General features: G+C 44.3%; 1 protein-coding gene across 1 annotated transcript; it reads right to left on the bottom strand.

Annotated features, from left to right (window-relative positions):
- Positions 1-235: 235 nt before the first annotated feature.
- LOC147602944 (non-specific lipid-transfer protein 4-like) lies at positions 236-985 on the bottom strand. The gene is made up of 2 exons (XM_086797294.1): positions 560-985; positions 236-472 (listed from the first exon to the last, which is right to left on the bottom strand). The coding sequence occupies exons 1-2, from the start codon at positions 889-891 to the stop codon at positions 463-465; spliced, it is 342 nt and encodes a 113-aa protein (XP_086653420.1). The 5' UTR covers positions 892-985; the 3' UTR covers positions 236-462.
- Between the last annotated feature and the right edge of the window lie 10,171 nt (positions 986-11,156).

Below are 11,156 nucleotides of genomic sequence, written 5' to 3'. Positions count from 1 at the left end.
CTCTTATACACACACATACACATGTAATATCTCAGCACGCTCTCTCAGTGTGTGTGAGCACCAATGTATGCAAGTGTGTGTGTACGGGGTTTGTGTGTGTGTGTGTGTGTGTGTGAGAGAGAGAGAGAGAGAGAGAGAGTGAGAGAGAGAGAGGAGAGGGAATTATTTCCCTACAATATATTTATATATACTATCAAGTATACGTGCTAACTGCTATGTCCATTGTCATGTTGTCTGTACTAAGGGACGGAGTAAATTTTATTTATGGCCCGTACATAAAAAGATATGGTTGGTGCTTGCATAGGCAACAGTAGCTATGCAAAACGACATTATTGTAACATGTACGCAGGCAGCTACGCGCACATGCTAGCTAAGCTATGGCGAGCTAAGCTAGAGTACTAAGTAGTGACCACTGACGATGGCGATGTCGTCCATGGTACAGCAGGGTGGAGTGAGGTTGCTTCAGGGAATCCTGCAACGCACAGACATACAGAGTTAAAAAGCAGGAGAGAGAGAGAGAGAGAGAGAGCGCGCAATTACAGGGGAAAAAGAAGCTTACGTGGCGCAATTGATGCTGGTGCTGGGGGTGTATCCGAGGGACACACCGCATTTGCCAGGGAGGCTCCCGACGTTGGCCTGTTTGAGCTTGCTGCCAATGGCAGCCGCCAAGGACTTGATGCAGTTGCAGGCGGTAATCCTGTCAGGCCGCGAGCCCGCAGTTGCAGAATAGAGGCTCTTCACTCCACCGCAACAGCCGGCTGAAGGAGCGGCGGCTGTACCTTCGAGGTAGGGGAGGCAAGGGCTGAGGTCCGAGGACACAGTACCACAGCTGATGGCCGCCTGCATCTGAGGCAAAGTAGCACAGGCCACCAGCAAGGCCAGGAGGAGCATTGTTCATGATACAGCGAGCCATTGAGCACTCTGTGTTATAGATGCGTTGATGTAGCTTAGCAGGCAAAGATTATGTAATGTATCAGCTCTGATTGTGAGGCGTGGGATTCTTGGGATTTCTATCCGGCCTCACATGATGCTCTCAAGGTATGCTTGGGTGTCCCGAATTCTTTGCATCTATATGGGAGTACCTTGAGGTGGAGTAATGTGGCCTAGCCCGACCTCTCCTACCTACGATTAGATACAAGACGGCTTGTGGGCAAGGGATCCCGTGCCTCGGACACCCGCAAGTTATTTTCTCTCATCACTCTTGTGATCCCGTTGTATTCTCGTCGCTTGACGGCATTTGATCAATATAAGTTTTTGGGTTGGAAGCCCGTTTTTGAGTGATACCGTTTTCCATTGCCGGTTGCACGTTTTTGGTCATAACTCTCTCATACGAACTCCGTTTTCGGAGTTCTAGTACTCAAAACGACCGGCTCGTCGACGAGCCGGTCGTTTTGAGTACTAGAACTCCGAAAACGGAGTTCGTATGAGAGAGTTATCGACGAGCGGGTCGTTTTGAGTACTAGAACTCCGAAAACGGAGTTCGTATGAGAGAGTTATGACCAAAAACGTGCAACCGGCAATGGAAAACGGTATCACTCAAAAACGGGCTTCCAACCCAAAAACTTATATTGATCAAATGCCGTCAAGCGACGAGAATACAACGGGATCACAAGAGTGATGAGAGAAAATAACTTGCGGGTGTCCGAGGCACGGGATCCCTTGCCCACAAGCCGTCTTGTATCTAATCGTAGGTAGGAGAGGTCGGGCTAGGCCACATTACTCCACCTCAAGGTACTCCCATATAGATGCAAAGAATTCGGGACACCCAAGCATACCTCGAGAGCACCATGTGAGGTCGGATAGAAATCCCAAGAATCCCACGCCTCACACTGATGAGCGGTGAGCTAGATGCACGGGGCATATATAAAGGTGGAGAAACAGGGAGTAGGTAGGGTGACAGGCGCCGACCTTGGTATGAATCCCGGCAAGCATTCAGTTCCACCACCAACTTCTCGCTGTACTAAAGGAGGGTTGGCTCACCCTCAGGACTATATCCCACGGGGCCTTTAGAAGGCTCCTCAGTTGGGATGTTGCAACGGCCATGGTAGGGAAGATCAAATCACACGGCGTGGGCCGTTGATGCAGGCGGGAGGGCGGGCCGATGAGCAAAGCACCGGGTGGGACAAATTTGGGCTGATGAGTAAGGTGGCCGCCCGTGGCTCGGGCGCCACGTGGCCTGTGTGAAAGGGGGTGGGGTTAGGTGACCCCCCTCGCGTGCTGCGGCCCAGTTTACGGTGCACGGCCAGTGCCTCGCCCTCTGCGCAGCGCCCTGTCACCGCCCGAGCTGCCGTCCGTTTCTCTAAATCGTCTTTCGATGATATAGTCCTAGTCGTCGGCCATCCTCCGATGTTGATCGTTGTCGTCTCTGATTGCCGACGCATCAACGTCCTGATACCACTACGGGGTCCACCGCCTACCCGCCTGGCCCTCTTGCCAGCGCTACCCAATCCCGCTTGAGCCTCACCAACGGTCACCATGGTGTCATCCCGACAGAGGCAGCCACAAATCCACCCACCCGATTCCGCCCCTAGGTTCGCCGCCACTAGAGCCATCTCCGCCTCCCTGTCTATCCACACGTGCAACAGGGGCTACCGTTTCACCCATTGCCCCCCTCTCCACCCCCCTTCCGTCGTGGTCGTCAAGCAAGAAGAGATGCCGCATCAAAAGTTAGTCTCCAGCTTGCCTGCTTTTCATGCATATGCATGTTGTTGCATTGCCATCTTTGAGTTCACTATGTGGTAGAGCGTAGACAGAGGGAGGGAGAGAGAGAGGGGGAAGGGTGTAATGGTGGCTATGCACCCCACATCATTGTCATGTTGGTGTATGGGTGCCACATGTAAGCTTGCAAAACATAGATTGTTACACCCCACATCATTGTCATGTTGGTGTATGGGTGCCACATGTAAGCTTGCAAAACATAGATTTTTAAAAACACATTCGATTTTTTGGTTAAAAAACATCAAAGTTGAGAAGTTAACAATATATTGTTAATTAAACTAGGCCATGATGCCTATTTGAGCTCTTACCTATGGGATTTACATGAGTATGTATGCTCATGACTATATCCTAGTTTAATGTGCACAGTCCTAGTTTACTTACCTATGGGATTTACAGTCCTAGTTTACTGTGCACAGTCCTAGTTTACTTACGCATATTGTCTTTTATTTGTGGGCTTGGTGCCTTTGCTTAAACCCTAATTCATGGTTAAGGGTTTGTGATATTATATTGAAAGGTAAACATATTTTATTGATTGGAAGCGAGAATGACTTACACACCATTGTTTGAGATAAAATGAGACTTGAATAAACATAATATATTTTATTCATTGGAAGTGAGTTTGAGATAAAATGCGAGTTGAATAGAGCTAATATATTGGGTTAAATGAATTCATGTGAGTGGCTAATACTGATGCGTGCATACTAGATGGGAATAACTGGGCTACATGTCCTACCCTATATTGAGATCACTCTTGACAGTGGAAAGCTTGCTCAGCAATGTAGAGCATCAGATTCATGTCCCAGAAAGGGAGAAAAATTATATAAAAAGATTCCACATGATGAGCCATTTGAAAGTAGTCATAGTGATTGATATACCTCGGCAGAAGGTCGATCGTCTGACGAGTGCTCAAGATTGTGGCATGCCTCCCATTGCATGCTAAAAGTAGACACAAGCACGATTCTCAAACTTGGATCGCAAGTTTGAGAACAGAAAAAAGTTTGAGAACACGCAACTACAAAAGGCAGAAAAGGCTTGGGAATCTACCTCCTCACAGTTTAGGGTCCTAAGCAAGGAAAAGTTCATTGATGAATGGATTGAGAGGGTAATGAGTGAGTACATGGCGTCGAAGGATCGCCGTCTCAAAGCCATAGAGAATAGAATAAAAGAAGGGTATGAAAAACATGTAAGTCATCTTCCTTTTATCACCATGACTGGGAAATTAATCTTAATCTATAGTAATCATTTAAGGTTTCGTGAAGCTAACACATGTATTGTAGAGACGAGTTCGGTGTGGTGAAGGAAGTTTAGACAAGCCATCAAGAAGGAATGAGAGCACAAACAATGGCCAAGAACCTCATACTCCAGTATGTGAGGCTCAAAATTAATGTGCATTGTGTGTTTTATAAAACCCGTCATGCCATATGTTTATGAATGACTTTCTTTATAATGTAGAGAGACCATTTTAGTGAGGTGACAGATGCTCCGATGGCACCATTAAGACAATCAACGAGGCGAAAATACAATGTCTTCTCACCATATAGGGTATGATGTACTAAACATCCCCATGGTGTCCCTTTGTTTTTATAATGGCATAGATGCTCATTGTAAAAGACATCAGGCTCAAGCAAAACAAGAAGAGACACAATCCATGGGTGAAGACGAGGATTGCATAAGAAAGTGTTGCAAGGTATGAAGAGTTCAGTTCATGTATCTTATGACACATTTATAATTTTATGTCGTTCCTTTCAACCACTAAGAATGAATATTGTCTTCCAAATTGTAGACTCGACTCAAGAAGGATGACTCCAAGAAGTTTCCCCATTAGCATAGAGTCTCCATGTGTGATAAGAAGACCCTTGATGTCATGATCTTGGTCTCTAAAGGTGAGATTAAGATGCAAAATCCTTTGAGGAGGGATGAAGAGAGGGGTACCCTCTATGAGAGATATAAATTACTACCAAGAAGACCTCCCAATCCATTGTTTACCTCTTGTGATGTATAAGTAAACATTTGGTCCTAGTGTACTATATTCCGTTCTAGTTTACTTCACAGTCCTTCATCTCCTAGTTTACTTGATGTTCTAGTTCACTTATAACTCTTAAGTGTGGGCCATGGTTTTCCCTTTCTAAGATTGTACTGAGGCTTCCACGAGGACTTTAAACGTCATGGGGGCATGATTTGGTATCTTGGCAAGCACTACTTTCTCCAATGATGCTCTGGTTATTTTGTCCCCGGAGGATCCCTAGAGACATGAGAGATACTTGAGCACTAGGATCTCTGACAATGTCATATAGGACTCCGAGATATGTAGTTGGATAGAGCAGATATGGGAGGGGCTAGATTTTCTCTCAAGTTCCACCATAGGCACGGATGCAAGCCTTGGGGAGATTATCAGTTTATTGAAGGAGGCAACACAGAGAAGATTGGTTGGATTCTATGAGTAGGAGAGGAGCATTCACCGGGATCTTGCTTCTCTTTAGTGACTTCAAAAGAGCTCCCCAGATAGCCCATGGATTGAGGGTCAACTAGTTGCCACCCGCACAGAGCTCGGATCCATAGAGGAGCGGAGGGTGGAGTATAGATACCATGCCATATCTTCCTTCTGGACCCAAGTTAGAGATAGAGTCTCACTGGGGATTTCTTTGAGATTGTAGGCCCCACCCACAGGTAGAGAGATGGTATTCTTCCTCACAAGTTGTGACGCTAGGATGGATCTATCATTTATGACCCCCCTCCTCCCCCCCCCCCCCAAATTTCAAATCCCTTCTCATGGGTGCCCCTTTATAATAGAAGGATCTTGTTTCCAAGAAAAAAAATGACTAGTTTTCATATTATGCTACCCAAACTTCAAAGTGGTCTGGGCCCGAGGATCTATGTATATCTTCATACATATATATATGCACAAAGCATTATTTTATGGACATCTCTCTCTCTTTTCTCTGTTCATCTAGAAATAGTAAAAAGTATCCAAGTATGCAAGCTAACATAAAAACACTTATCCATAACACTATTAATTATTATATCAAATACACATATCTTGTCACAACATCATGACTAGGAAAATAAGGGCAAATTTGTTTAAAAAATAAATAAACACGACAATGCCTTCAACTAGTGCACTCCTTATTTAATGGTGTAGACTACATCTTATAAATGCATAGAGTTTTTTATAGTGGTGGAGATGAGATATACAATGATAGCATCTTCAATCATATTAAAGTCGAAAGAACACCAAACAAAAGCATTTTAATCTAGAATGCTTAAGGATTCAACACTACCATTTATCTCAATATCTTCGGGGGGGGGGGGGGGGGGTGTTGTCTCAAAGGGAGAAAGGGAAAACGGAAATACGATTCATCATTTTTGTGTTTTTTGTGAGTCGTCTCAAAGGTTTAAAAATATATTTTAAAAAATATACTTAGATTCCATGCGTTTTTAGAGAGCCAATTCTCAAGAAAGTTGACATGCAAGGGGGGTAATGTGAGAGAGAAGGAGCACTATTGATTATACAAGAAAGAAATTATGTACATATAATGAGAACTCCCTAATGCACATGTTAAGAGATCTTTCCATGTTAGGAAGTCGCGAGTTTGTCTCCTATGTGCTACTATTTTGATGTGTGTATAGGCTAGGCAAAGGAGGTTCACCCAATGGCCAAGGCTTTATACATCTCTTAAAGGAAAGGTGCCACATGGCAGCCCCTCAGCAAGTTTGAGCTACCACATGGCATCCCCTCAGCAAGAAGAGAGAGCGGCCCCCTTGCATGACGATCTTATCACGCTTCATTACGGGCCTCGACTGTCCCTCATGCACTGTAGTCTGCCAATGGCCACCTCCCAGGCTCCCACGTAGGATCCGGCTACTCAATCTCTCACTCCGTCTACATGTCAAGTGTTTACCATGGCAGTGTTGCCCACTAAAGCTCGCACATGTTCTCTCCCACACACTCGCAAACCTATTTATTAATATATAACTAGTATTGCACCCACGCATTGCTGCGGCCGACCAAGGTTCCAGAAAAGAACTATTCCCTCTCTACAACCATCTCTCTCTCTCTCACACACACACACATGCACATGCACATGACCCTCTCCCTCTCTCTGTCATGTACACACAGTCACGTACACACACTCTCAAATGTTAAAACTCTCTCTCTCTCTCTCTCTCTCACATGCACACACATATACACACCTGCTCTCTTTCTCTCTCTCTCTCTCTCTCTCTCTCTCTCTCTCTCTCTCTCTCTCTCTCACACACACACACACACACACACACACACACATATGCACACACTCCCTCTCTCTTCTTACACTCTCCCACACATAGAAGGGCTCTCTCTCTCTAATGAGGCAGTTCTACGGGTCCAGATAGAGGAGCTGGAAGTGCTCATCAAAGAATACAAAGAACAACAAAAGCACGATGGCAAGACCGTCAAGGCAGCACTGAAGAAAGAGGTGGAAGTGGCCACACCCACAAGGGTGATCAGAGGCAAAGGAGGAAGATAGGCTTAAAAGCGCTAAAGGTGACATTGACGAGATGGCAAATGATGACATCAGGAAGAAAGCACAACAGATGGATGCCATGAAAAAGGCCCACACTGAGGAAATATAGTCCAGAGATAAGATGCTTCAAGATTTCCAAAGCTAGGCCAAAAGAGAGAAGAGGGCGTGGGAAGATATGCAATGAAAGCTGTAAGAAGAACTAGGGAAGAAGAGCCCGAGTGCCTAGAAAACAACTGCTCTCACAAATGCATGTAGAATTTGGCGCGCGATTGGCACAACAGGCAGGTGCTATGAGGCCTTCCAAAACTGGGATGATATAGCCAAATTTATAAACCATTTGGAAGCACCTAAAGTGGCAAGACAAGGCCAAAGCTGTACCCCAACAGCAGTAGCAGGACAGGGCCGAAGCCCTTCCCTCAGATCTAGAGCCGTGCGAGGAAGCAGCGGGAGCATGTCTTGAAGCCAATATAAAATGGTAACAAAGGTATAAATTGGATCTATGCCATTAAAGAAGAGAATACCTCTCTTCTCATCAATATACGGAGAATAAATTTTCGAGGACTCTATGCTCATCTATACGGAGAATAAATTTTCGAGGACTCTATGCTCATCTATACGTGGAGAGATGAGAATTGACATATTCTGCACAAGTGCATACAAGAAAGTTGGGTGATCGATCAAGCCCATTCTAGAATGTTCCATGGGCTATTCTAGAATGCCCAAGAGCATCAGGAATGGGCCATTCTTACACTTGTTGTGAATAAAAATAATGGCCCTAGGACCATTCTTGTTGCCATTCTTGCACTTGTGCATGACAAGAATGGCCACTCTTGAATACTCTTTCAAGCCTTATTTGCCATGAAAGAATGGCCCTAGGACCATTCTTGCACCTGAGGCCATTCTAGGATGCCCCAAGGCCACTCTTGCTGCATGTTTTTTGAGGCTTGTAAGACAAGTAGTGGCCGTTTCTTGCACCTCTTCTGCATGAAAAGAATTGCCCTAGGGCCATTCTTGGGTCATCTCAAATATGACCATGAGGCCATCGGGTCATGCAAGAATGGGCATGGGGCCATTCAAGGATTCCCTAGGGCCACTCTTACATGTCCTTTGAGGCCTTTATTTGTAATGCAAGGATGGAAAAATAAGAGCTTTATTTGCAATGCAAGGATGGCCTTAGGGGCCATTCTTAGATGCCCATGAGCATGCAAGAAAGTTGGGTGATCCACCAAGCCCATGATGATAGAATGGCCCCAGGGCCACTCTTGGATGCCCTATGGCCAATCCAACACAACCTTAAGACCAAAAGAGGATGCAAGAATGGCCTTAGACTTAGAGAATAACCCTGGGATCATGCAAGAATAGCCCATGGAAAATTCTTGCATGTCCTAGGGCAACTCAGAGGGTGCTTTTTGAGGCCCTTATATCAAAATAGTGGCCTTAGTTGCCATGAAAGAATGGCCCTAGGGCCATTCTTGCACATGTTGTGCAAGAATAGAATGGCCTTAGGGCCATTCTTGGGTGCCCAAGAACATGCAATAAAGTTAGGTAACACCAAGGCTAAAATGGCCCCCGGCCATTCTTGCATGCATATCCTCATCAAGAATGGCCCTAGGGCCATTCTTGGATGGTCCATGGCCATTCCAATACGATCTTAAGGCTCGAAGAGCATGCAAGACTCGAATGGTCCTGGGGCCATTTTTAGAAGAATACACTAGAGCATTGCAAAAATGACCCTAGGGCCAATCTTAAGGTTGATGTGCATAAAAGGAATGGCTCTATGACCATTACTCTCCCCAAGCATGGCATCCAGTACACTGCTATTAATAGATTGCATCAACTTCAAGGTTTCGAGGTGCAAGAATAGCCAACTCTCTAAAATACGATGTATAATCTACAACACTTAAAAGCCCTATATACACCCATTTAATCAAGTCCTCCGTAGACCCTCTCTCTAAAAGCTTTTTTGACACAATACCTTCTTTTATTCCCTCCCTCTCTGTTCCATTGCCAATGTCTAGAACCCACTATATGAACTCATGCTCTGTCAAGTTATTACCATTTCGAAGTACCCGCATGTTCTATGTAAGCTTCAATACTATAGTGTCTCTCCATATTTGTGAGTGACATAATGCGGCATTAACAATGTCCTCTCGTCCTCCCTTTGGAACAACTGGCAAGATTTGCCTAAAATCTCTACCAAACAATATGACCTTTCCACCAAAAAGCTGAACACACTACCCATGATGTCTCTTAATGTCCTGTCCAAGGCTTCAAAGGCATATCGATGGGTCATGGGTGCCTCATCCCATATTATTAGCTTAGCTAGCTTCACAACATCTGCAAGCTGACTGTTAACCTTTATGTTATAGGTACTAGTTGCATATAGGTCCAATGGTATTTTAAACCGTGAATGAGTTGTGCGACCATTGCCTAGTCGCAAGGCTGTAATGCCAAAAGATGCACACGCCAAAGCAACATGCCCCTCCCCATGCAATCGAGAAAGCAAACAATTATAGAGAAAGGTCTTGCCAGACCCTCCTGGACCATCGAGAAAAAACACTTCACCAAAACCTGCATATACTACCTCCAAAATCTGATTAAAGGCCGCTAGTTGACAATCATTTAGAGTTGTTTTCATTCAATCAGCAATTTGTGCTTGCTGCTCAACATTAAATACTCTCTCTTCTTGTAATAATCCATTTGTAACTATGGACACATTTGATCTGTCCACAGGAGGCATTCCCTCAAACTCAACCAACCTTCGGCCATGTTGCTGAAGAATGCGCTCTAAATGCAACAAAGCCTCATTCTTTGTCGCTACCTGACGATCATTTAAATTCACTATAGTCAACTGTAATGCATGAAAAAGTTCCGATGAAAATCTTGTCCACAGAAGGTCAAGAGGCTGGCTCACAAAACACCAAAATTATGTGACAAATAGGTGTCTCAATTGCGAATTAGTTTAATGAAACGCGGCCTCTTGCATACATATAAACCATTCTTCATCACTTTCCAATAAACCTCTAGCTATGCATGCTCCCTTGAAAGTAGAATAGACTTGCCCATCAAAAGTGTGCAAGTCATCAAAAGACTTGCAGCAAACAATAAGCAACATACGCAAGAAATATCGCTCACCAGAGCAGATGGAAAAATGTTGTACATGCGACCAATGCTATTGCCTAATTTTTTTCTAGTCCACTTCTTAAGACTCGTGTTCCAAACCCATTGGCTTTTCACTATAAAGAAAATCTTTTGCATCATCGTGTAACTCATTAACATCAAACCACTCTATAAGGGTAGTTTTTTTGTTTATTTCTCTATCTATTATACTCTGCAAATCATCATCATCTCGAAACATGACATTATTATGTAGGGGAAGATGAACTTGTAATCTTTGGACATCGGGCTTTTCTTCATGGAAATCATATTCATAAATTCGCTAGCATGCTTCTGATGCTAACACATAACGTGCATCCAAGTACATACTGAAATCATCCCACACCCTCAATTGAATGTTCTAGTTCTCCTTGCCTTTCTACATGATTTATAGTTTGCATTCTGATTGTTGCTCTGGCATGACCCTTGTACACATATTTATACAAATATTTAACTGTTGTGATTGTGGAGCATACTTCAACATTGATGTGTGCCTTGTATTTCATGTAGAGGAAAGGATTAAATGGCACTATCCAGCGATTGTCACGACAGCTCCTTTCACTTGTATGTTCCTGCCATCATCTCGACGCATATAAATAGGATAGCCATCACTGTCCACCACAGTAGATTCAAAGAAGGCATGCGGATAACGATCACGACTACATTTCCCATTAGTCGTGCATGGAGCAATGGGATTTAGTGCACCACATGGGCCATGAACATTACATTGTCTAATAATCTCATGTAACTCAAAAAACATTTCCCTATCAGGAAGCTCTA

This window comes from Cibotium barometz, chromosome 65 (assembly GCF_041138505.1).
Source record: "Cibotium barometz isolate CiBa-2024 chromosome 65, ASM4113850v1, whole genome shotgun sequence".
Taxonomy (NCBI): domain Eukaryota; kingdom Viridiplantae; phylum Streptophyta; class Polypodiopsida; order Cyatheales; family Cibotiaceae; genus Cibotium; species Cibotium barometz.
The sequence above is the reverse complement of the archived record's forward strand: the minus strand, read 5'-3'. Positions and strand labels throughout refer to the sequence as shown.

Excerpts from the sequence above, each read along its gene's own strand:
- LOC147602944 (XM_086797294.1), bottom strand. The coding sequence starts at position 891 with ATGCTCCTCCTGGCCTTGCTGGTGGCCTGTGCTACTTTGCCTCAGATG.